The sequence below is a fragment of the Arvicanthis niloticus genome, chromosome 6, assembly GCF_011762505.2.
Source record: "Arvicanthis niloticus isolate mArvNil1 chromosome 6, mArvNil1.pat.X, whole genome shotgun sequence".
Classification (NCBI taxonomy): Eukaryota; Metazoa; Chordata; class Mammalia; order Rodentia; family Muridae; genus Arvicanthis; species Arvicanthis niloticus.
This window is the reverse complement of record NC_047663.1, coordinates 48,154,818-48,181,147: the sequence shown is the minus strand read 5'-3', so window position 1 is coordinate 48,181,147 and position 26,330 is coordinate 48,154,818. Positions and strand designations below refer to the sequence as shown.

General features: G+C 38.1%; 1 protein-coding gene across 1 annotated transcript; it reads left to right on the top strand.

Moving 5' to 3' along the window:
* Positions 1-136: 136 nt before the first annotated feature.
* On the top strand, positions 137-20,879 carry Spata22 (spermatogenesis associated 22). Its single transcript, XM_034507513.2, has 8 exons — positions 137-237; positions 2,358-2,486; positions 4,824-4,884; positions 5,001-5,096; positions 7,904-8,228; positions 19,072-19,195; positions 20,066-20,163; positions 20,548-20,879. The coding sequence occupies exons 1-8, from the start codon at positions 195-197 to the stop codon at positions 20,740-20,742; spliced, it is 1,071 nt and encodes a 356-aa protein (XP_034363404.1). The 5' UTR covers positions 137-194; the 3' UTR covers positions 20,743-20,879.
* The last annotated feature ends 5,451 nt before the right edge of the window (positions 20,880-26,330 follow it).

The following is a 26,330-nucleotide window of genomic DNA, read 5'->3' as shown; positions in this document are numbered from 1 at the left end:
TAAATTCTTATTTATAAAGCAATTCCTGAGGTGATTGCATTTGACAGTTTTAAACCATAGTGCCCATAATCAATTGACTGAAAAGTTAATCTTGCTGATGAATATGAGTTACATGTTTCTTCCTTCTGTGGTTTAGTTAACTTCGTTTTGTAAACGTCAAATGCTAAATACAAAAAGCTTTGACATTGAAGAAAATGAAGAGAAACCTGAATGAAAGTTCATCTCGAAGTACAGCAGGTATTGAGCAGCGTTTGATTGTGTTTGGAATTTTTCACATAGTACATAAAGCATGTATATAGTTCATAGGAACATCTGGGAAAGAATGTTTAAAGAGATTAGACATTTAGTTTAGCCTCCTTTTATAGTCAAAAGAGGTAAAGTAAGCTTGTCAAGGCAAAGTATTTAGCAGTAGAGATGAGAGTAAAATTAAATGAACTGAGATTTATTTACTCTGTCGCTTTTTCTACAAAACGAATTGATTTATTTATGGTTTTGAGCAGGAAACAAAGAAATACATTTGTGGTTTTTTGATTGACTTGTTAAAATGTTTTCTTTTTTAAAAAGTATTTAAAAATACTTTTTTGTCTTTTTAAAAAAATGATTATTTTATTTATTTACATTTCAAATGTTGTTCCCCTTCCTGGTCTCCTCTCCACAAATCCCCCATCCCATCATCCCCCCTTCCCTTTGCCTCTAAGAGGGTGCTCCCCCACCCACATACCACTCCTGCCTCACCCCTCTAGCAGCATTTTTACTTTTCAAGCGGTTTTCCTCTGTGTAGCCTTGACTGTCCTGGAACTCCTCATAGAAACCAGGCTGGCCTTGAACACACAGAGATCCACCTATCTCTGCCTCATGAGTGCTGGGATCAAAGGTCTGAGCCACTAACAACCAAGCTGTTCTCTAATATTTTGCATTGTTTTTGTTTTCCCAATTATGAAGTAAGGTAAGGATAGAAGTCAAGAATGGCGAGAGTCAGGGAAATGATTATGATGTACAATGAAGACTGTAATGATAACTTGTGATGGGACCATATTCTAGACATTTAGTCACAAGTATTATTTAATCTTTGTCATCACCTCTGTTTTCTAGATAAGACACCAAGACACAAAGACCTTAAATAAGTAATCTATTGAGTTTTAGAAATAGGACTTGAACCTAGAAATCTGATTTTAGAGTCTACATTCTTAATCATTATATTATGCTTCTCTGCATATATCTTTGGTACAAAGAATTTAAGGAAACTGCTCATATTTAACTTTGAAGTTTTGTTTTAAATCCTCATTGAAGGCGCAGTTAAAACCCAGCCATCCTGACTCAAGAACCTACATGACAATAGGTTTTCATTAGAGATCTTCCTGGGTTAGTATTCTCCAGTGAGAATGGGGCAGCTAGACAATGGTAGTAGTGTTAAGGGTTTCTAAACTGAGATTTAGGAACTTGGGTCCTATCTCAGATTTTCTGGTTATTGCTTTGAAGACCTCTTCTGATCCTGAATTCTCTTATTGCTTTAAAAGTTTATTTATTGTTTTGACTGAAGAACCTGCTTTTGTCATGTGGAGGAAGTGGTGATGGTATAGCATATACAACCCACTTTGAGGGGGGGTCACATATTAGACATCTTGCATGTCAGGTATTTATATTACAGTTCATAACAGTAGCAAAATTACTGTTATGATGTAGCAATGAAATAATTTTATAGTTGGGGGTCACCACAGTCTAGGAACTGTATTAAAAGCTCACAACATTAGAAGGGTGGAGAACTACCACCTTAAGACATTTAACAAATAATTTATAGAGAAATATTATAAATACATGGGGTTCTTATTAAAAGTATAATTTGGGGAGTATAATATCCAGAGTAAATAATTGAAATATAAATTTCAACATTGGAGATTGTGACCTGGAACCTACATGTTAATCAGAATTTCAAGATAAATCTTAGTCAAACAAAAGTTTGAGAGGCTGGTGGTCACACTAAAGTATGGTTAGGTTTTTGGAAAAGCATGGTTCAAAGTTTTTTCTTTCTTAGCTTTGGTATATTTTATAGGCACTCTGCAGCTAAGGGAATAGACAAACAGAAGAGGGAACTGCAGGAAAGAAAAGATAGATTTGGGAAAGGTTTGGGGATAAAAACAGACAGAAGAAGAAAGGACTTTAGAGACACGAGTAAGCTGTGTGAAGCTCTAGAAGATTGTAAAAATCATTTCAAGGGCATAGAAATATATCTGTAGTCTATTATCATATAGAAGTAGACTCTAAACTGCATATCATTACATATTATTAGTGGAAATCTTTCTAGACATAGGCATCATATTTACCTATTTCATAGTGATTTATTTGTACATTCTATGTAGGCTGTTTGCCTGTGCCATTGTTCAATCAGAAAAAGAGGAACAGACAACCATTAACTTCTAATCCACTTCAGAATGATCCAGGTATTGGTACGGTTTCTGGCAGTTACGGTTTCCCTTCTTTACCAACAGGTAAGAAAATGAGTAGGGAAAAATTTCAAGAGACAAGAACTAGAAAGTAGAAAATTACTGGTCTCTGAGTGAAGAAAGTCCCTGCTGCCTTTCACTGCCCAGATATAGAGATTACTTGGCTCCTTCTGAGCATTCCAGCACAGGAGTTTTGAGTTGCCTAGTATACGAGGATGGCTTAGCATTTAAATGGAGTCTATTTTTATGTCTGGAGCCTTTGTTCTAATAAAGTAGGAACCTACATTGCAAAGACTATTTTTCTTTCTCAGAACATAGAATACTGTGACATTTATTTTTTTAGGAAAGGATGGAAGGGTTTGAGTTACCTCAGAAACAGGGAAAAGTGTGTATAGAGTTTTTTCAGTATTTTCTGGGATCTGAAAATTCTTAAGTTGAAACTTAACTGTTGAGTAGAAGATGAACCTTTAGGAGGTACTTAGAGTTGTGAGGAGTCTACCCCTATGAAAGGACTCGTGGCCTTGTAAAGGAAAGATGAAGGAGAAGGATCTTTGCTGCTTCTGTCATGTGAGGACTCTAAGAAGGGCTCTTTCTGAAGCGAGAACAAGCTTTCACCAAACATCTAGTTTGTTGTTACCTTAATCTAAGATGTTTTAGTCTCCAGCACTGTCAAAAACTTGTATTTGTAAATTACTCAATTTAAGATATTTTGTGATAGCTCAAATGGTCTAAGAGCGTCTCATTTAGTGTGCTTCCTTATAGCTCAAACCAGCACATTATGATATCTGACATTACTGGGAGTTTACATACTCGACTTCTCAGAGACTGGCTGTCTTTTGTAACTTTTGATTTAGTTTTCGAGTCAGGAAGCTTCTAATATGTGCTACATTTTAAGTGAGAACACTAAAATCTTGTCATCTGTGAACCAGTTAGCCATAGTGTGAGTGTTGAAAGACTTTACTTTTCTTATTTATTTATTTATTTATTTATTTATTTATTTATTTATTTATTTATGTGTGTTCTAGAGATGAGAATCAAGTCATTAAGCTTGATGGCAAGGCTTCCTGCTAGGCCATCTTGCTCACTGTCTCAATGTTCACTGTCTTTTTACTTCCCTCTGGAAGAGAGCACTGATAGGCAGATATTCTGGTATCTATTTGGCACATTCTGGTTATGTATATTTAAATTTTGGAAACAAACTTTAAAATTATTAATGGAATCATATGAATAAAATATTAAAATAATTTTATATACAATAATACTCATATTTTAATTTTTTTAGTGTGCTTTCATAGACTTTGATGTAGTCATTGTTTTTCACACTAGGAATTTAAAGTATAAAGTTAACATACAATGTCTCCATTTTTTAAATTTGAATTTTGTTATTTGTGTGTGTCTATGTGTATATGTGTGTGTGTGTACAAATTTTGGGAGTCAGTTCTCTCCTTACACTGTGGATTCTGGTATCAGACTTAGCATATGAAGCTTGCGTGGCAAGTTCCCTTGCCCACAGAGTCATCTGTGGCCCTCATTCCCATTTTATATATAAAAAGTAGGAATTCACATGGACATGCACAAGTCAGCATTCACCATCACTTAAAATCTTTCTGATCATTTAAAGTGTTTTATACATAGCATGAAAACTGATCTTGAGAAATTATAAGTGTGAGCTATCTCATGAGGAAATGTGAATTTTTATCTTGACCTATTAGTCTGGAATACAATCAACATTTATAAGAAGAGAATATGGAAAAGGCAGCTGGCTTAGTGGTTAAGAGGGATTACTAGTCTTTCAGAGGACCTGAGTTTGGTTCCCAACACCCTTTTTCAGGTGTCTTAAAACTACTTTATACTTCCAACTCCAGGCGATCATTTGGCCTCCATGAACATCTACACTCATGTGCACTGTGTCCCCCCATGTGTAAATAGTTAAAACATAAAAATAGAAATTAAGGAGATAAGAGAGTAAGTAGAACAGATTAGAAAATGTATATAGAAATGTATACCATACATAGTAATTTTGTTATCTTACTCTGATTCTATGTCTCTCTGTTAGTTTCAAAAATAGTTATCTTGTTACCAGTTATGATGCATTTCTTTATGTGGGGTGAAATAAAATTAAGAAACATTGGATTCAACTAAATTTATGTTGCCAATTATAAGGCATTGTATTAGGATCAGTTGAGGAAAAGACAGATTAAACTACTATCTTTGCTTAAATACAGGTAAAAAAGACATCTGTAAAATTAGGCAGGCTGTAACAAATCAAGTGCTACTACAGACTGTCTATTTCTTCAACTTGTTAGAACTACTAAATTAAATAAATGTAAGGAATTATTTTGAAAATAAAATCTTATTTTTATGTGTTCTTATACTTCTGAGATTGGGCGTGGGAAGCTGTGAATCCAGAGGTGACGCCTTTAAAGAAAACAGTGAATACAGGGTATGTGAAAAACATATGAATCAATACATACATGTCTGTTACTGACTGATGTTACTTTCTGTATACATTTATCAATTTAAAAACAAATTGTGTTTAACAAGATTTTTCCTTGAAAGGCAAATACCAGCTTCTGCTTCTTATTCCCCGAGAAGTCAAGATTCTGTGTGTAAATCTATTCAATCAAATGCTGAAAGAAGCCAAAGTGCCTGGGGGTGAGTCTGCATATGCTTTCTCTTTCTTTTCTTTCCTTTAAGAAAATCTTTTTTTTCTTTCTTAGAAATACATTTAGGAAATTTCTACAATAACAAACTAACATTTGAATATAATCTATGTATACCTTCCTGTATACTTTAAATTACATAACGGAATACAATGTTACAATGTTTACATGTTATATAATTGTCATTGTGTACTTAAGAAGTAATGACAAAGTATATGTTGGGTACAGATGTAATTTTTTCTAAATATTTTTGATCTGTAGTTTGTGTTGATCTGTGGAAGTAGAGTATAGGGAAGGTTTAAACTGACTTAAAATGGATTTTCATGTAGCTATTTTATATATATTTTTGTTTTGTCTATGCCCCCTATCTTTCTTGTATCCTTATCCTCATGCCTACATAAACCCTTCCCCCCCCAGCATTCCCCATCTCTACTTTCATATCACTATAGAGGAATTTTGATCCAGCATTGTGGCTGTTCGGGCAAGGGATCACATCCAAAGACCTAGATCTTTGTGATCCTGCTGCAGACACACCACACACCTTTAATCCCTCTGGCTGGAATATATCCTTAGTACACACTTTAATTTCAAACAATGTAGGTAAGGTCAATTTGTAGAAGAAAGCAGCCATGTTTGAAAGTGGTGTCTAATTGAGGGGCAGACAAGTGATGAATCAGAGAAAGATTTGACACAATGAGTCAGAGATAGGATACACCCAACTCCCAACTCTCAGGAGAAGAGACAGGAAAGAGAGGTGAAATAAGAGAAGTGCAGGGTGAGGGAGTCTGGATGAGAGGGCAGTTCAACGCAGTGGACTTGTTCAGTTCAGTGCAGTGCAATGCAGTGCAGATCAGTGCAGTGCAATTCAGTTCAGATCAGTTCAGTGCAGTTGAGTTCAATGCAGATTCTTTTAGTTTGTGTAGTCAGTTTAGTTCAGATCATGGAATTCAGAGGCAGTTTTACAAGTGGACCAATTTACTGAGAAGCCGAGAGAAGCCAGTTTGAATTAGTCATATTGGAGAGGAGTTTTGAGCCAGAACAGCTGAGTTGAACCATTCAGCCAGAGTTCAGAAAGAACTAGAAAGGGTAAGCATATTCAGCTGTAAGACTCCAAGATGCCAATTACATCTGGTGAATAAAACTTACTTTTACATATCACCTGTGTTCTCCTTATGGTAATTCCTCAACATTCCCTTTCTAGTTTCTTAGCCTGTACAGGTACTCTAAATTAAAAAAAAAATACTTCTAAGAAATTGAAGCTAGGATCTGCATATTTGAGAACATGGCATTAATTTTTATGAGACTAGATTTCTTCACTTAATATATTATAGTATAATTTCAATAATATACTATAATAACAAATCTATTTGTTAGTTCTGCTTAAGTGTTCTGTGTTTTTCTACTCAGAAATATAAAAATTACTGTTTTTAGGAAGTCATCAGTGAATTCTGGTTTTCTTTATTTTCTGGAAGTATGACTAACATGGTATGCTTTGTAGTGATTCTCAATGATTTCTTTGTAATAAAAAGCATGTGTGAGATGTTACCTGTAACAGCATGGAGAACTCAAAGGTAGCTCCCTCATAGAAAAGCTTACTCCAGTATGGCAGATGACTCCACAAAAGCCTGTCTCTGGAGTTCCCTGCCAAAGAGTTTCCTCTCTGCAACTTTTTTCTGCTTATATACTTGTGGGAAGGACCTAGTGGTTTTCTGAGTCTTCTGAATTTCATTAGCTGCCTCAATCTTTTGAGCCCCCTTCTTCCATTAAGAAAGGAATGTTTCAATTTAGAGAAAATAGCTCCACAGTAGGGTGTATCAAACATTTAATGAATAGCAATAATTGTAATATTTTTCCTGGATATTAATGATGTTTGTGATATTTATAACTTAGATTCATAATTGTGATTTTTTTATCCTTTTATTCTTAAATTTATAGTTAAATTGTTAACAGTATTTCTCAAATGTACAAGCTTTAGGCCTTATAAAACCTAGTCTTTTGCTGATCACTATATTACCCCTGTCTTTTTTTTCTCTCCAAACAATGGGTGGGTTGAACTGACTGCCTTGTAATGCAGGTATTTCTGGGAAAACTATTCATGATCAAGAGTTTGAGTTGGATTAATTTTTCTTTCCCATGTAAGTTTTAACTGGCCTGCTTAGAAAATATACTTTATCCTGCGTTTTATTGACATCTTGTATTGTCAAGCTTTACAAGCAATGTAGATTAGGGTGGTAAAAAAATGCTATAACGAGTTGTATAGTAGAGCTTTTCAAAGCATAAAAAAAGCATATTTTATTAAATAAAAATAAAAAAATAAAAAAAATAAAAAAATAAATAAAAATAAATAAAAAATAAAAAAATAAATAAAAAATAAAAATAAATAAAAATAAAAAAAAAGCTGTAGCTTTTTTTTTTACTTTGTAGAAAATTTCAAGATAATATAAAGAATTAAGTAAAAGTCCTTAAAAGTATTCTACTTGGAAACTACTCTTATGTGGAGGCTTTAATATATCATAGACACATATTTGCAGCAATGTATTCTGAGTTGGGAGACTGGTCTTCTTCCATTTCTGAACTTGCCAGTGACTTGCTGTTTAACTTTGGATGAGTTACTACTTCCCCCAAACTCTGTCTCTTCATCTTGAAAGAGAAGGAATAATATATCACTGTGTAATGAATGATGTGTTTCAAATGTCTTACTACTTAGTAGCTCTAAACCACAGATTGTCAGAATAATGAAAAATGTCATTGGTTGTTCCCAAATATGAAGACATAGCAAAGTATGTTTTCCTTTTACAGCTACAGAGGCAACAACAGAAATACTAGCTTGAGAACTTGGGATAGAAATGATTTCCGACCTCAGCATAAAACTGTAAGCCCTGTGGCAAGCAGTGAATTTAGTTCTTGTCCAGTGAATTTGGGAGCTCAACGACAAAAACAGTTCCAAACACCCGAATTTCCTATCTTACCTGGACTCAAAGAAGCTGAAGTATCAAAACTGCCTGGCTCTACATTGAAAGGCCCAGACAGAGCCAGTGCTCTGCAGGCATTTAAACCAAGTTTGCAGCAAAATTCATTTAAGAAAACAGAGTTGGGAGATGTTCCAAGAGAAAATTCTCTGAAGGTAAACATTTAAATATTAATGAATAGCTTATTTACACATTTAAGGACATGTAGTAAATATTTAGAAAGATACATACATGGCATATGTAGATTAGCATAAATATCCAGCTTCCTGTTGGAGTCGAGGAGTGTTGGTTTCTGAAATAGCTTAGATTTTTTTTTAAATAGTGGCTCTAGAGTTTCTTACTGAATTCTAATTTTTACTTTTTTTAAAAAAAATTTATTTATTTATTAGATATTTTATTTATACTTCAGATGCCATCCCCTTTTCCCATTCCCCCCCCTTAGAAAACTCCTATCCCATGCCCCCTTTTCCTTTTTGCATTTATACATTTTTTTAAAAAATGTTAATCATAGGCTTTATAACTTTGGTATTGTTCAATCAGAGGTGTAAACCACTACCCAACCTAGATATAACAACTATCTTTGACTGGTGGAGATACATGAACATCTGCCTCCCTGTCTCCTTCCTCTTTCTCTCTTTCATCACCTAGCTTCTCCTCTCCTTCTTCTTCTCCTCTTCTTACTCCTTTCTTCCTCTCAGTACTCCTCCCACCTTAGCTCTTCCTTTACATCACCCTTCCTGTTAAAATGAAACTTTTCTCTCAAAATACAATTAGAGCATAATTATGCCAATTTGTACCAGTGAGGTACAAAATAGTCCTAATACTCAGTCCATCCTTTTGTTGACTAACCAGCACCTCTGTCATCTATCCTAACTAAAATATTTAGTTCTGAACCTGGCTTTAGGATGAATGTCAGCTGCCGACCATCCACTCAAATCTTTTCTCTCAAGGTAAATAGCTATAAGTTTTCAACCCCGTCAGAAATCCAGAATGACTGAGTTAACTATAATTGTGGGAAGCACAAAGCATAACTTCTAAAACTTAGCCAATTTATAGAGACCTCTGAACACCTGGACACTCCCTCTACTTCAAAACGTTGGAGCATCTGTTCTTCTGCCTTCTGGCCCAGGATCATCTGACAGACCTTAGTGCTGCAGAATTATTAAGGGCTGATTACTCTGTCTAGGCAGATATAATCAGTCGACTATTCTGCAAGTGTGTCCTTTTCTGGACAGTAATTTGTCTGTAGAAGGAAAGAGGCAATTCTTGCCTAGTGGCTGTCTCACCACAACTGGAGTAACTCCAAGGATGCTCAATTTCTTCTTAGAATTCAATATAGGAAGCTGTCCAGAGCAGACAGGTCTCTAATGAAAATGAACATTAATACTGAAATGTTTGTCATGTCAATTCTAAGGATTTCTGATGTTTTGAAAACCAACTATCCATGTAAGGTAATCTGGACTGTTGCCTGTTAACTCCACTCAGTTATTTCTAAATAAAACATAGAGTACACCCTTATAATAAACTCCAAGCCATGAATTTGCTATAGTCCCTTAACTCACAGGTTGACCTTCTCAAATCAGTTAAGAAAAGTTAAAAAAGGACTGGGTCTAAGCTTTGTATTCCTAAATGTGTTATACTGGTACAATGCCTATGAGAGTAACAATATTCATCTCACTCTTATATAACTAAGAAGCTCATGCCAATGAAAACCTTAAAATTTGTAATCAAAGTAAATTGGTGCCATTTAAGAATTTATATCTTCATCTTGATACTAATTATACAGATTTCTATTAATAGGTATGGCTATGCAATTAACCCCTAGCTACTCCTCTCTATTCCCACAAAACCACTACTTTTCCCTAGAAAGACAGTCCAACATTTACCAATAGTCCCCAAGCCCAGGGAATAGGGATGCTGACTCTTCATTAGCTTCTTCAAGCTGATTATGGGCATTGAGATATTAGAAGAGGAGTGGGGGGAAGAGCAAATTGACAATTCTCTGATGCTGTGTCTTCACTGCCTCCAGATGGAATTCACGGACCTCAGAGGTTTGAGCAGGTCTGCCCAGCTTGCTTGTTGAGTAGATACACCAAGGCTGATCATTCTGCAATATACAATTCTCAAAACAAATTTTAGTATCAAGATAGTTTTTTTTTAAGAGGGCTGACATTTTATTAAGAATGTTGGTTCTAACCACTTTTCTTTTTTTCCCCTCTTTTATTGGATATAATAGTTACATTTCAAATTTTATCCCATTACCGCATTTCCCTCGCCACCCAGGAACCCCTTATCCCATCCCCCCTCCTCCTGCTTCTATGAGGGTGTTTACCCACCTACCCCCAGCCCCCCTCCCCACCCTCAGATTCCCCCCCCCCCAGTGCTCAGCCTTCAAGGTACCGATGACCTTGTCTCCTACCTATGCCCAACAAGGCCATCGTCCCCTATATATACAGCTGGAGTCATGTGTCTCTCCATATGTGCTCCTAGGCTGGTGGTTTAGACCTTGGGGAGCTCTGGCTGGTTGGTATTGTTGCTCTCCTCATGGGGCCACCAGCCCTTAATGCTCCTTCAGTTTACTCTCTAACTCCTTCATTGGGAACCTTTGATCAGATTAATGGATAGCTGTGAGTATCTGTCTCTGGGTATGTCAGACTCTGGGGGACCTCTAAGGAGACAGCCTTATCAGGCTGCTGTCAGCTTTCCCATCCTGACATCCCTATCAGAGTCTATTTTTGGTGACTGCCCATGGAATGAATACCCAGGTGGAATGGTCTCCATACAACCCCCCCTTCAGATTCTGTCCCACACTTTGTCTCCATATTTGCTCCCTTGAGTATTTAGTTACTCCTTCTAAGAAAGACCTAGGCATCCTCACTTGTTCTTTCTTCTTCATGAGCTTCATGTCGTCTGTTAGTTGAATCTTTGTTGTTTCAAATTTTGGGCTAATCTCCACTTATCAGTGAGTAAATACCATGTGTGTTCTTTTGTGATTGGGTTACCTCACTCAGGATGATATTTTCTAGTTCCATCCATTTACCTAAGAATTTCTCGAATTCATTATTTTTAATAGCTGAGTAATATTTCATTGTGTAAATGTACCACATTTTTTGTGTCCATTCCTCTGTTGAAGGGCATCTGGGTTCTTTCCAGCTTCTGGCTATTATAAATAAGGCTGCTATGAACATAGTGGAGCATATGTCTTTGTTATTTGTTGGGGCATTTTCTGGGTATATGCCCAGGAGTGGTATAGCTGGGTCATCAGGTAGTGCTATGTCCAATTTTCTGAGGAACCGCCAGACTGACTTCCAGAGTGGTTGTACCAGCTTGCAACCCAACCAACAATGAAGGAGTGTACCTCTTTCTTCACATCCTCGCCAGCATCTACTATCACCTGAGTTTTTGATCTTAGCCATTCTGACTGATGTGAGGTGGTATCTCAGTGTTGTTTTGATTTACATTTCCCTGATGACTAAGGATGTTGAGCATTTCTTAAGGTGCTTCTCGGCCATTTGAGTTTCCTCAGTTGAGAATTCTTTGTTTAGCTCTGTACCCCATTTTTTAATGGGGTTATTTTGTTGTTTGGCATCTAATTTCTTGAGTTCTTTGTATATATTTGATATTAGCCCTCTATCAGATGTAGGATTGGTAATGATCTTTTCCCAATCTGTTGGTTGCTGTTTTGTCTTGTTGACAGTGTCCTTTGCCTTACAGAAGCTTTGCAATTTGATGAGGTCCCATTTGTCGATTCTTGATCTTAGAGCATAAGCCATTGGTGTTCTGTTCAGGAACTTTTCTCCTTTGCCTAGGTATTCGAGGGTCTTCCCCAACTTCTCTTCTAATATTTTCAGTGTACCTGGCTTTATGTGAAGGTCCTTTATCCACTTGGAGTTGAGCTTTGTACAAGGGGATAAGAATGGATTGATTTGCAAAGTTCTACATGTTGACCTCCAGTTGAGCCAGCACCACTTGTTGAAAATGCTGTCCTTTTTCCACTGGATGGTTTTAGTTCCCTTGTCAAAGATAAAGTGACCATAGGTGTGCGGGTTCATTTCTGGGTCTTCAATTCTATTCCATTGATCATCCTGTCTGTCTCTGTACCAATACCATGCAGTTTTTATCACTACTGCTCTGTAGTACAGTTTGAGGTCTGGAATGGAGATTCCCCCAGAAGTTCTTTTATTATTGCGAATAGTTCTCGCTATCTTAGGTTTTTTGTTATTCCAAATGAATTTGTAAATTGCTCTTTCTATCTCTGTGAAGAATTGATTTGGAATTTTGATGGGTATTGCATTGAATCTGTAGATTGCTTTTGGCAGGATAGCCATTTTTACTAAGTTAATCCTGCCAATCCAGGAGCATGGGATATCTTTCCATCTTCTGAGATCTTCTTCAATTTCTTTCTTCAGAGACTTGAAGTTCTTGTCATACAGATCTTTCACTTGCTTGGTTAGATTCACTCCAAGATAATTTATTTTATTTGTGGCTACTGTGAAGGGTGTCATTTCCCTAATTTCTTTCTCTGCCTGTTTATCCTTTGAATAGAGGAAGGCTACTGATTTGTTTGAGTTGATTTTATATCCAGCCACATTGCTAAAGTTGTTTATCAGGTTTAGGAGTTCTCTGGTGGAAGTTTTAGGTTCACTTAAGTATACTATCATATCATCTACAAGTAGTGAAATTTTGACTTCTTCCTTCCCTATCTGTATCCCTTTGACTTCCTTTTGTTGTCTAATTGCTCTAGCTAGGACTTCCAGTACTATATTGAATAGGTAAGGTGAGAGTGGGCAGCCTTGCCTAGTCTCTGATCTTAGTGGGATTGCTTCAAGTTTCTCTCCATTTAGCTTGATGTTGGCTACTGGCTTGCTGTATATTGCTTTTACTATTTTTAGGTATGGGCCTTGAATTCCTGATCTTTCCAAGACTTTTAACATGAAGGGATGTTGAATTTTCTCAAATGCTTTCTCAGCGTCTAGTGAGATGACCATGTGGTTTTTCTCTTTGAGTTTATTTATGTAGTGGATTACATTGATGCATTTCCGAATATTGAACCATCCCTGCATTCCTGGGATAAAGCCTATTTGATCTTGATGGATAATTGTTTTGATGTGTTGTTGGATTGGGTTTGCGAGAATTTTATTGAGTGTTTTTGCATCAATATTCATAAGACAGATTGCTCTGTAGTTCTCTTTCTTTGTTGGGTCTTTCTGTGGTTTAGGTATGAGTGTAATGGTAGCTTCATAGAACAAATTGGGTAGTGTTCCTTCTGTTTGTATTCAATGGAATAGCTTGAAGAGGATTGGTATTAGGTCTTCCTTGAATGTCTGAAAGAATTCTGCACTGAAACCATCTGGCCCCGGACATTTTTTGGTTGGAAGATTTTTAATGACTGTGTCTATTTCTTTAGGCGTTATGCGACTGTTTAGATGGTTTATCTGCTCCTCATTTAACTTTGGTACCTGGTATCTGTCTAGAAAATTGTCCATTTCCTCCAGATTTTCCAATTTTGTTGAGTATAGGCCTTTGTAGTAGGATCTGATAATTTTTTTAATTTCCTCTGTTTCTGTTGTTATGTCTCCCTTTTCATTTCTGATTTTGTTAATTTGAATGCTGTCTCTGCGCCCTTTGGTTAGACTGGCTAAGGGTTTGTCTATCTTGTTGATTTTCTCAAAGAACCAGCTCCTGGTTTTGTTGATATTTTGTATAGTTCTTTTTGTTTCAACTTGGTTGATTTCAGCCCTGAGTTTGATTATTTCCTGCTGTCTACTTCTCTTGGGTATACTAGCTTCTTTTTGTTCTAACGCTTTCAGGTTTGCTGTCAAGTTGTTAATGTATGCTCTTTCCAATTTCTTTTTGTGAGCACTTAGAGCTATGATTTTTCCTCTTAGTACTGCTTTCAGTGAGTCCCACAGGTTTTGATATGATGTTTCCTCATTTTCATTTAAATCTAAAAAGTCTTTAATTTCTTTCTTTATTTCTTCCTTGACCAAGTTATCATTGAGTAGAGCATTGTTCAGTTTCCAAGTGTATGTGGGCTTTCTGTTGTTTTTGTCCATGTCAAAGACAAGTCTTAGTCCATGATGGTCTGATAAGGTGCTGGGGATTATTTCAATCTTTTTGTATCTGTTGAGGCCTGTTTTGTGACCAATTATATGGTCTATTTTGGAGAAGGTACCATGAGGTGCTGAGAAGAAGGTATATTCTTTTGTTTTAGGATGAAATGTTCTATAGATGTCAGTTAAGTCCAATTGGTTCATAACTTCTGTCAGTTTCATTGTGTCTTGGTTTAGTTTCTGTTTCCATGATCTGTCCATAGCTGAGAGTGGGGTGTTGAAATCTCCCACTATTATTGTGTAGGGTGCAATGTATGCTTTAAGCTTTAGTAAAGTTTCTTTTATGTATGTGGGTGCCCTTGCATTTGGGGCATAGATGTTGAGAATTGTGAGTTCCTCTTGGTACATTTTTCCTTTGATGAATATGAAGTGTCCTTCTTTATCTGTTTTGATTACTTCTGGTTGAAAACTGATTTTATTTGATATTAGAATCGCTACTCCAGCTTGTTTCTTGGAACCATTTGCTTGGAAGATTGTTTTCCAACCTTTTACTCTGAGGTAGTGTCTGTCCTTTCCACAGAGGTGCGTTTCCTGAATGCAGCAAAATGTTGGGTCCTGATTACGTATCCAGTCTGATAGTCTATGTCTTTTTACTGGAGAATTGAGTCCATTGATATTAAGAGATATTAAGGAAAAATGAGTGTTGTTTCCTGTTATTTTTGTTTTTGGCAGTGGAGATATGTTTGTGTAGCTACCTTCTTTTACAATTTTTGGAAGATTACTTTCCTGCTTTTTCTAGGTTGTAGTTTCCCTCCTTGTGATGGAGTTTTCCACCAATTATCCTTTGAAGTGCTGGATTTGTGTTGAGATACTGTATAAATTTGGATTTGTCATGGAATATTTTGGTTTCTCCATCAATAATGATTGACAGTTTTGCTGGGTATAGTAGTCTGGTCTGGCATTTGTGTTCTTTTAGGGTCTGTATGATATCGGTCCAGGATCTTCTGGCTTTTATGGTCTCTGGTGAGAAGTCTGGTGTAATTCTTATAGGTCTGCCTTTATATGTTACTTTGCCTTTTCCTCTTACTGCTTTTAGTATTTTTTCTTTGTTTTGTACATTTGATGTTTTGACTATTATATGGCGGGAAGTATTTCTTTTCTGGTCTAAACTATTTGGAGTTCTGTAGGCTTCTCGTATATTTATGGACATCTCTTTCTTTAGGTTAGGGAAGATTTCCTCTATAATTTTGTTGAGGATATTTACTGGTCCTTTAAGTTGGGAGTCTTCCCCCTCATCTACTCCTTTTATCCTTAGATTTGGTCTTCTCATTGTGTCTTGGATTTCTTGTATATTTTGGGTTAGTAGCTTTTTGTATTTTGCATTTTCTTTGACAGTTGTGTCAATGTTTTCCATGGTATCTTCTGCACATGAGATTCTCTCTTCCATCTCTTGTATTTTGTTGGTAGTACTTGTGTCTATGACTCCTGATCATTTTTTTAAGTTTTCTATCTCCAGGGTATTCTCCCTTTGTGATTTCTTTATTGTTTCTACTTCCATTTTTAGATCCTGCATGGTTTTGTTTAATTCCTTCTCCCGTTTGGTTGCTTTTCTTCCAATTCCTTAAGGGATTTTTGTGTTTCCTCTCTAGGGGTTTCTATCTGTTCTTTGAGAGTGTTATTTATGTCTTTCTTAAAGTCCTCTATCATCATCATGAGAAGTGATTTTAATTCTGAATCCTGCTTTTCTGGTGTGATGGGGTTGCTATGATGGGGGAACTGGGTTCTGATGATGCCATGTAACTTTGGTTTCTGTTGCTTATGTTTTTGCACCTGCCTTTTGCCATCTGGTTAATTCTAGTGCTACCTGTACTTCTGTCTCTGATTGAAGCCTGCCTTTCCAGTTATCTCGCTTGTGTCTGGTCTTCTAGGGGTCCAGATGTCTCCGAGATTTTTTTCCAGCTGCACTGATTACAGTGGTATCTCTAGGATGCCTCAGGATATGGTGCCTCCAAGGTAGCAGTCCAGCTAGGTGTCTGCTGTTCTGGGTTCAGTGTCTCCTCTTGGATATCTCAGGATATGTTGTCTGACACTCTGAGTTCAGTTGTTCCTCTGTGGCTCTGGGTTGAGCGGACCTTCCAGTATGTCTCAGGCAGAATCCGGGGTCCACACAAGAGCAGACCTGGCAGAGGTCTGGTCCAGGCCTCAGATCCGGGAGATGGGCAGAAGGGGGGTGCTAGCTAACGCTGGCTGTGGGATCTGTGGAGTCTCCAGAATGTCTCCGGCGGGATCCGGGGTGCACACACCAGCAGGCCAGCCGGGGAGAGGTCGATTTTTACTTTTTTAATCATTAAGGTAACAATAGTTTATCCATTGTTTGTAGAAACAATCCATGCTTTTTATTATGTCATTTCTCCCCCCACCCCCCACCAAAGATACCAGAAATCTTTTCCTGCAAAGTTCCACATAACAACATTTTTGGTTTTATAGACCATACTGTCATCTCTGCAGTTATTTTACTACAAGACTGAACTCTGCCGTTGTAACTTGGAAGCAGCCAGAGATAGCACATTAATGAATAAACATGGTTATGGGCTAGTAGAAGTTGACAGAAATAGTGGGTTAGGTTAGTTTGGAGTGTAGGCCATAGTTTGCTGACTTCTGCTTTATAATCTGGTCCTGTTCTGCCTTTCTTGCCTTGTACATCATATTGCAAGGTGCTGTTCATCTAAGACTCTTCACACTGGGATTAATATGGTCTGTACTACAATATCTCTCTGCTTTGATTTATAGTATAGAGATCATGTACCTTTTCCTAAGCTGCACCTCTGATTGTTCTTTGAAATGTTTTCTACACATGTGCTGGTTATCTTCTCTCTCATGCCTCACACCAAGGCCCAATGGATTGTTGTTCTGTGAATCTCTGTGTTCTGTCAGGCTGCATTGTCCTACCTTGGTGCCTCCCTTGAGATCCCTTGTTTTCTGCCTTCTACTAGGGGTCATCCAACAGGAGTCACTGGGAGGATGTCAATGTGAGGAGAGGCGGAGATCCCCTCTTCAGTGTCTGTGTTCCTCTATGGGCCTAGTTTTTATGGTCTTGGTAATTTTATTTTTCTCCCACTGCTCTTTCAACTTCTGACTGCTGTTAGTATTTGGGTGCTTAAGTACTCTGGCATTTGTTCTGCTCATAATCTGGACATCATTGATTTTAGTAAGAAATTAGGGTAAGTTCTGTTTTTTTTTTTCTGGAAATGTAGCATGTTTTACAGAGATTCTAATTACTGTGTTACCTTGCACATAGAATAATATGACACTGTCACCTTAGAAACAGTGACTCACTGTGGCAGTCATTTTCAAGGGGGTATATTTAAACCTTGTTTAGGAGAGAGAAGATGGAGAAATTTTGAAACAATATAGTTTCATTAGGTACTCTTCACAATCCTCATTCCCCAATAGGAAATTGTGCCCCAACCCTTGAAAGTTAGTATTAAAGTTAGTATTTTTGTTTGTTTGTTTGAGACAGGGTTTCACTGTGTTGTCCCGAACTCACTATATAGACAAGGTTGGCCTCATACTCATAGAGATCCACCTGCCTCTGCATTTCAATTGCTGTGTTTTCAGATCTCAAAAAATTCATAAAGTATGGGGCAGGTAGCTTGTTAGTTAAGAGCACTGGCGACACTTCTGAAAGACTTGGACTCTCTTCCCAGCACCCACACAATGGCTCACAACATTCTGAAAGTCTGGTTCTGTGGGCACAATGTACATACATATATAAACATACATACAAAACACTTATACACATAAAAGAAAATAAATCTTAAAAAATACAAAGTATAAAAAATGCAAAATACATTTTTATTTCAGGACTTTTATATGTGCTGGTCTCCGCCCCCACTTAAGTACCCACTTAAAATGATAAACCCTGTCTCTCTTTATCTTTTCATTCTATTTTTTTTTCATGCACAAATGAAGACAACTTCTAATGTTTTATTATACATATTAACTCATTTATTTGATGAATCTGATTTTAGATTTGAAATTATGTGAAGATATATCATCATCATTGTTCTTGTTTTTGAGACAGGGTCTTATGCAGCACTCACTGGGGAAATCTGGACCCTGCTACGTAGAACAGGTTGTCTTTGAACTCACAGAGATCCACCTCCTGTATGTGCCACCATACCTGCTTGTTTGCTTACTACTGTTTCTTGAGTAGATTTGGCACAGAGTGGATACCCCCAAACCAAAGTTTTTATTAGTGTATATTAATACTACAAAGTAGTGGTTTTCATTATGACATTCTTATAGATTATATTTGCATCACCCCATTTTCCACACTTATTTCCCCTCACCTCCTTTTGTTTCCTAGCTTTTATGCTTATTTTTCTTTAGTTTTAAAAAAGTACTTGTTAAGTGAATGAATGAATCAATGTGTCTACAACGTGAGCTCATTAGGGTAGGAATTCTTTTACTTAACTGTAAAGGAGCTGACACGTAATGCTTATTCAGTGGAGGAGAAAGTTAATGGAGTAAATGAATAACAATATAAGTAAATCTTATAAAACTTTACTTATTATTGAGTGTATGATATATGTAGGGGGAATATGTGTGGAGGTCAGAGGACAGTTTCATGGAGTTAGTTTTCTCTTTCCACCTTTTCATGGGTTCTGAGGATCAAATTCAAGTCATTAGGCTTATATGGCAAGTGCCTTACCCACGGTGCCATGTCTCCGACTACGTGATTCTCTTATTTTAAGTATACTCTTGTTTTCACTTTATAATGCAGTGAAATGAAGTGATGGGTTTAATTTGGGGGTTCAATTGCATCGAAACTTTTAGTGGCTCTTATTACACACGTATAAGAAGCTAGACTTTACATAGATCAACGAGTATAATGAAAAGTGAAACACTTTTCTAATGCCATGCTTTTTTTTTTTCCTGAAAGGAAGCTACCTTGCATCAGGTAAAGGAAAAAGATAATTCTTTAAGAATTATTTCTGCAGTCATTGAAAGCATGAAGTATTGGCGAGCACAAGTGCAGAAAACTGTACTTCTTTTTGAAGTATTGGGTAGGTATAATATTTAAGAATACTTCAGTAATACTATTTTGGATATTTTAAATGCCATTAGGAACACCTAGGATACCATGAAGAAGACACAAACTGGTAAAAGAAGATTATTTATATTAAAGGCAATGTTGGTTGCCTTCAAAATAACAGATGTCTACTATCAGTACTCAGGAGATGGTTATTAAATGGATGAATAACACTGTTTGATAAAATTTATGGAATTAAATGTGAATTAGGACTTAAATTTTATAAATGAAGAAACAGTTTTGAGAGATGTTGAACAGTTTGTTCAAGGGAAAGGAGATGGGGAGATGTAGATAAAAAAATACAAACCTGCAGTTATGTGGGGTGAGTCAGCCTAGAGATCTAATGTGTTTCAGATACATATTGAAGATTAGCCCAAAAGGTAGATCTTAGGTGCTGTTATTGTACTTCTAAATGCAACTATGGAAATGGATAGACATCAGTTTGATTACTTGAAGTACTGAAAACTGTTGTTTTCTATTTGCTCTCTTTTTCTCTCTTTTTGTACATGTACATGAATATATTTTAGAGAATAAAACAAATCAAGTTTAAACAATGTCATAAAATAGTATTAAGCTGAAGACCTGACACCAGAATTCTAATTCAATGTTGTTTTCATGAAACTATGATACTTATTTGTTGTTATAGTGCATTGTATTGTTATTATGGCTCTGAAGATTATCCAGCCTATAGAACACACTGAAAGGATACAATTCCTCTGTAAAACCCTACTGTATAAGTAAAACTGGGAGAGATGCTATAGGATGATGTTTAAATATCAAATTTCTTTGTTAAATTTTATTTATGTTTGTTAATATTTTATTTTCCCACTTTAATGCTGATTAGCTGTCCTGGATTCAGCTGTCACACCTGGCCCACATTATTCAAAGACTTTTCTTATGAGAGATGGGAAAAATATTCTTCCATGTGTTTTTTATGAAATTGTGAGTATTTTAAAGTGTACATTTTCAGTGCCTATGCTAACAAAAAATGAAACTACAGGCTATAGTCCCATTGCAGTAGAAATTCTGTTAGCAAAAAGGAATACATAATTCATGAGCCATTATTGGGGAGATTATTAAATATTTCAGGAAGCAACTTCTTGCTAGTTCGTTAGAAGCTCTATCCAGGTTAGGGCCATCTCTCTGTGACAGGTTATCTGTGCATGCCTGATGATATTATAAGCAACAGAGAATCATATCATTTGGGTGATTCATTGTTCATATTTGATCAATATGATCATCAACTTAATTGATCATATTATAAGTTAAGCATCAAACTTTAGGTGAGGAAATAACTAATTTTTGACTTTTATGTTTGAAAAACAGGATCGTGAACTTCCAAGACTGATTAGAGGCCGAGTTCACAGGTGTGTTGGACACTATGACCCAGACAAGAACATTTTCAAGTGTGTTTCAGTCAGACCAGCATCTGCTTCTGAACAAAAGACTTTCCAAGCATTTGTTACAATTGTAGATGCTGAGATGAGGAAGTATCATACCAAAGTAATGAATGAAATGTAAATAGAGTCAAAGGGAATTACACTGTATGAGCAGAAGCATTTGCTGTTACTACTTTACTACCTTCATGGTTTTATCAGTCTTGTTTTTTGTATTTCATTTCTCTTTATAAAAATAAAACTTTTCTTATAGATTTGACCAAAACAGCATAGCTAGATTTTTTTAATTTTGAAATTTTATTGAGCTATGCTTTATAGACTGGATAAAGCACTCATTTAAATTGTGTAATTTAAGTTTTTAGTGTGTTTACCAAGTTATGCAACCATTACCATTATCCAGATCCAAAGAATTTCATTACTGCCAGAAGAATGCACATCCACCAACAGTACTTTCCATTCTCTTTTGCCTCTCAGAACCACAATTTTCCTTTGTGTAGCTATGGATTATTTTGTTGTTCTGTGCATATCAGAGTAGACCTAATCTTGATAAATGCTAAATGATTTTTTTTATTTTCTAAGAAGACAAATTTCTTGAAAAAAAATTTGGGTTTACACAAAAAGGTGTTCAGAGAAATTTGTATCAATGCTGTATTTTTCTTTCTATCCACTTTTTTTTTTTTAGAAAGCTGATATGTTTTACAAAATTAATTTTTCATTTTCCTTCAAGCAAGTTTATTATTATATTGGATGAGGCTTGCAAAGGAGTCAAAATTGAGTAGGGTCAGTGGTGAAATTTGCCAGTAGAGGTTAAATGATGGACCACAAAGTTTTCTCATATAAACAATATGTAGGGGAAGTCTTTGAAACAAGCTTTTGTGCTGTTAGGAGGATTTAATGCACAAGTACCATATCTTACTTGAATTCTTCTCTTAATATTCCATCTTTGAGGCCATGTCTGTAAATCCGCGTTAGTATCTTTCCATGCTTTAGTAGCCCAGCGTGTAAAAGGAACTCTAAACCTAAGTAATACTCCACACTTCATTTGCTGTTCATCAGTCTTTACTTTAGAATTACTATGGTTTGCTGAGTAAGACAGGTGTTAGAAGCATTCATATACCTTAAACAGAGACATGACCTCAAAGGACCATGTGAGGTAAGCAGAATGTGTCCTATTCTACTTCTGAGAGCCTGGCATTGAGACATGCTGGGATCCACCCAAACCCTTTTAAAGGGAATACACATTGAGTTGGAGCTGAGATGTTCAAAAGGAAAGAGAGCAGGAGGATTATTTTTGGTAGCCTACTTAAATTTAAGTTTTAAGTTTTCTTAATTCTCCCCACCTTCAGAGAGGCTCTGGTAACCTCATCATGCCATGTATAATGTATACCATTTTAGTTTTAAATTGAAATGAAGTTCCTAGTAAACATTGAGCTCTTTTAAATTAATATTTTTATAATTTGAGAACTTCATACATAAATACACTATATTTATGCCATTTCTACCCTTCTCTCTCCCCAAATCCTCTCTCTACCCCCACTCCCTTTTGGATTTCTGACTTCTACATTAATTATTCTTATATAAAACCGACTGAATCCATTTAATGTTACATGTACATGTACTTAGGCCTGACCACTTGGAATCTGACAGCCTAGCAAAGGTTCATCTTAGGGATGAGGCCTTGTGGCCTCTCCCCCATCCCTACTGGCATGTCATCTGAACTGGTCATGATTCTGGTTTTGTTTAGGTAACCATACTGTTGAGCTTTTGTGTATGCAGCATCCCTGTCATGACACCATCTCCTAAACATCCAGGTTCTCTGGCTCTTACAATCCTCTTCTTTTCCCCTGTGATGTTCCCCGAATTGTATGTGTAGGGGTTGTGTTGTAAATAATTTTACTGTTTTTGCTAAAATGCTCTATCTGTTAAAATTCAATCACCAGGTAAAAATGCTCACTGTAACAGCCAGAAATAGATACTTAAACTACTTGATTTTAGCTAAAGGCTGGAAACACTCCTTGTAGGTATAGGTGCTTCTTTAACATGGATAATACATTTGAGGCACCCCCCAAACCATCAGACTTTAAGGGACAATACTGGAGGCACTTCCATTATCAGGAGCAAGATGGCTATGAGTAGTGTTTCAAGTGTTATTCTGCAATTGTTAGTTTATGCTGGCCATTTAATGACTTCACTTTATTTAGAAAATATTTTAATTTGTTGAGAATTCATACATTGTATTTTGATCATATTCCTTTCTTTCCTCAGTTCCTCTGAGACCCCCATGTTCATATTTACCCAGCTTGGTGTACTTACCTTTTAAAAACTGGTAGGCTCCAATTAGTGCTGCTCATGTACTCCTGGATCGATTTAAAGAATTAAACCTATTGTATTCCATTCCATTTAAATTTTTTCTGTTAAAATTCAGGAAAATGTTAACTATTTAGGATATGAAAATGTCTGCCTAATATAATTATATGTTATAATTCCCACTCAGCAGTGATGCCTCAAACCACATCAGACTGCTCTTTTCTTGCTCATTGCATTCCCTTCTCACCTATGTCTGATGCTACTCCTTTTTTTCCCTTCTTTTGTCCTTCTTGCTTTTTGGATGAACTCTTACAGTCTTATTTCAGCTAATCTCTTTCCCTGGTTTACAAGATGAAAGTTAGAGAAATTGATGTGGTCCAATGCCTTCTGAAATGTTTCAACAACAGGAAAAATGTCCAGACTAAGCATTTTTATTTTCTCCACTAATGTCATAACAACTTGGGATGCATTTCTCAGTCTGAAATGCTTCATTATTTCTTGCTTGTGAAGCTTAAAAGCAGAAAAAAGCAAAGTCTTATTTCCTGTCTCATTATCTGAGAGCTTTATCTAATTGGAAGAGTGAGAGACAGGTTGCATTAAATAGGGAACAGGGAGACCAAATCATAAAGTAGCTTATTCACTGTCAACTCATGGGACCACAGGAACTCAATGCTAGATAGAACACAAGAAGCAGGGAAAACAGACCCAAGGTAACCCTGTCAGACTCTGCATCAGTGGTTCTCAACTTTGTGGGTCTTGACCCCTTTGTCAAATCTCTCTATCCAAAAATATTTACGTTATGATTCATAACAGTAGCAAAATTACACTTAAGAAGTAGCAACAAAAATAATTTTATGTTTGGGGGTAACAACATCATGAGGGTCAACAGCATTAGGAAGGTAGAGAATGTGGAGCAGGTTGAAGTCTGTAAATCTTGCCATAGCTGTGTCTAGATTGAGAGAGGACAGATGAGAGAATCTGATGCTACACAAGAAGAATCTGAGAACATTTCTAAATAGATGGCTCTATTCTAGTGGACACTGAGATTGCTAAACAGTAAGTAGAGGTTCCTTATGTCTCTGAACCAAAATAAAAGACAGAATTGCTATGCTGTCTGAAGTAATTCAATTATAGCTAACAAGGGAAAATTCCTTTCTGTACGCAATGAGGAAAAAGATCATGTCTTTCCCTTCCCTTCCCTTCCCTTCCCTTCCCTTCCCTTCCCTTCCCTTCCCTTCCCTTCCCTTCCCTTCCCTTCCCTTCCCTTCCCTTCCCTTCCCTTCCCTTCCCTTCCCTTCCATTCCCTTCCCTTCCCTCCCCTCCCCTCCCCTCCCCTCCCCTCCCCTCCCCTCCCCTCCCCTCCCCTCCCCTCCCCTCCCCTCCCCTCCCCTCCCCTCCCCTCCCCTCCCTCCCTCCCTTCCCTTCCCTTCCCTTCCCTTCCCTTCCCTTCCCTTCCCTTCCCTTCCCTTCCCTTCCCTTCCCTTCCCTTCCCTTCCCTTCCCTTCCCTTCCCTTCCCTTCCCTTCCCTTCCCTTCCCTTCCCTTCCCTTCCCTTCCCTCCCCTCCCCTCCCCTCCCCTCCCCTCCCTCCCTTCCCTTCCCTTCCCTTCCCTTCCCTTCCCTTCCCTTCCCTTCCCTTCCCTTCCCTTCCCTTCCCTTCCCTTCCCTTCCCTTCCCTTCCCTTCTTCCCTTTCCTTTTTCCCTTCCCTTCCCTTTTCCCTTCCCTTCCCTTCCCTTCTTCCCTTCCCTTCTTCCCTTCTTCCCTTTCCTTCTTCCCTTCCCTTCTTCCCTTCCCTCCCCTCCCTTCCCTTCCCTTCCCTTCCCTTTTCCCTTCCCTTTTCCCTTCCCTTCCCTTTTCCCTTCCCTTCCCTTTCCCCTCCCCTTCCCTTCCCTCCCGTCCCTTTTCCCTCCCCTTCCCTTTTCCCTCCCCTTCCCTTTTCGCTTTCCTTTTTTCCCTTTCCTTCCCTTTTCCCTTCCCTTCCCTTCCCTTTTCCCTTCCCTTTTCCCTCCCCTTCCCTTTTCCCTCCCCTTCCCTTTTCCCTTCCCTTCCCTTTTCCCTCCCCTTCCCTTTTCCCTCCCCTTCCCTTTTCCCTCCCCTTCCCTTTTCCCTCCCCTTCCCTTTTCCCTTCCCTTCCCTTTCCCTCCCCTTCCCTTTTCCCTCCCCTTCCCTTTTCCCCCCTTCCCTTTTCCCTTCCCTTTTTCCCCTTCCCTTTTCCCTTCCCTTCCCTTTTCCCTCCCCTTCCCTTTCCCTCCCCTTCCCTTTTCCCTCCCCTTCCCTTTCCCTCCCCTTCCCTTTCCCTCCACTTCCCTTTTCCCTCCCCTTCCCTTTTCCCTCCCCTTCCCTTTCCCTCCCCTTCCCTTTTCCATCCCCTTCCCTTTTCCCTTCCCTTCCCTTTTTTCCCTTCCCTTCCCTTTTCCCTCCCCTTCCCTTTTCCCTTCCCTTCCCTTTCCCTCCCCTTCCCTTTTCCCTTCCCTTCCCTTCCCTTTCCCTCCCCTTCCCTTTTCCCTCCCCTTCCCTTTTTTCCCTTCCCTTCCCTTTCCTTTCCCTTCCCTTCCCTTTTCCCTCCCCTTCCCTTTTCCCTTCCCTTCCCTTTTCCCTCCCCTTCCCTTTTCCCTCCCCTTCCCTTTTCCCTTCCCTTCCCTTTTCCCTTCCCTTCCCTTTCCCCTCCCCTTCCCTTCCCTCCCGTCCCTTTTCCCTCCCCTTCCCTTTTCCCTCCCCTTCCCTTTTCGCTTTCCTTTTTTCCCTTTCCTTCCCTTTTCCCTTCCCTTCCCTTCCCTTTTCCCTTCCCTTTTCCCTCCCCTTCCCTTTTCCCTCCCCTTCCCTTTTCCCTTCCCTTCCCTTTTCCCTCCCCTTCCCTTTTCCCTCCCCTTCCCTTTTCCCTCCCCTTCCCTTTTCCCTCCCCTTCCCTTTTCCCTCCCCTTCCCTTTTCCCTCCCCTTCCCTTTTTTCCCTTCCCTTCCCTTTCCTTTCCCTTCCCTTCCCTTTTCCCTCCCCTTCCCTTTTCCCTTCCTTCCCTTTTCCCTCCCCTTCCCTTTTCCCTCCCCTTCCCTTTTCCCTTCCCTTCCTTTTCCCTCCCCTTCCCTTTTCCCTCCCCTTCCCTTTTCCCTCCCCTTCCCTTTTCCCTTCCCTTCCCTTTTCCCTTCCCTTCCCTTTTCCCTTCCCTTCCCCTCCCTCTTCTTCCTCTTCCCTTCCCCCTTCCTTTTCTTCCCCTTTCCTTCCCCCTTTTCTTCCCCTTCTGCCCCATCTCCCTCCCTCCCTCCTTCCTTCCTTCCCCCTTCCTTCCTTTCTTCCTTCCTCCTCCTCCTTCTTCTCCTCCTCTCTCCCTCATTCCCTTCCTTCCCCTCTCTTCCTTCCTTTCTTTATTTTTTGAAACAGAGTTTCTCTGTGTAGCTTTGGCTGTCCTAGAG

Excerpts from the sequence above, each read along its gene's own strand:
- Spata22 (XM_034507513.2), top strand. The coding sequence starts at position 195 with ATGAAGAGAAACCTGAATGAAAGTTCATCTCGAAGTACAGCAG. Across the intron at positions 5,097-7,903 it reads AGAAGCCAAAGTGCCTGGGG|CTACAGAGGCAACAACAGAA; the intron begins GTGAGTCTGCAT and ends TTCCTTTTACAG. Across the intron at positions 8,229-19,071 it reads CAAGAGAAAATTCTCTGAAG|GAAGCTACCTTGCATCAGGT; the intron begins GTAAACATTTAA and ends TTTTCCTGAAAG.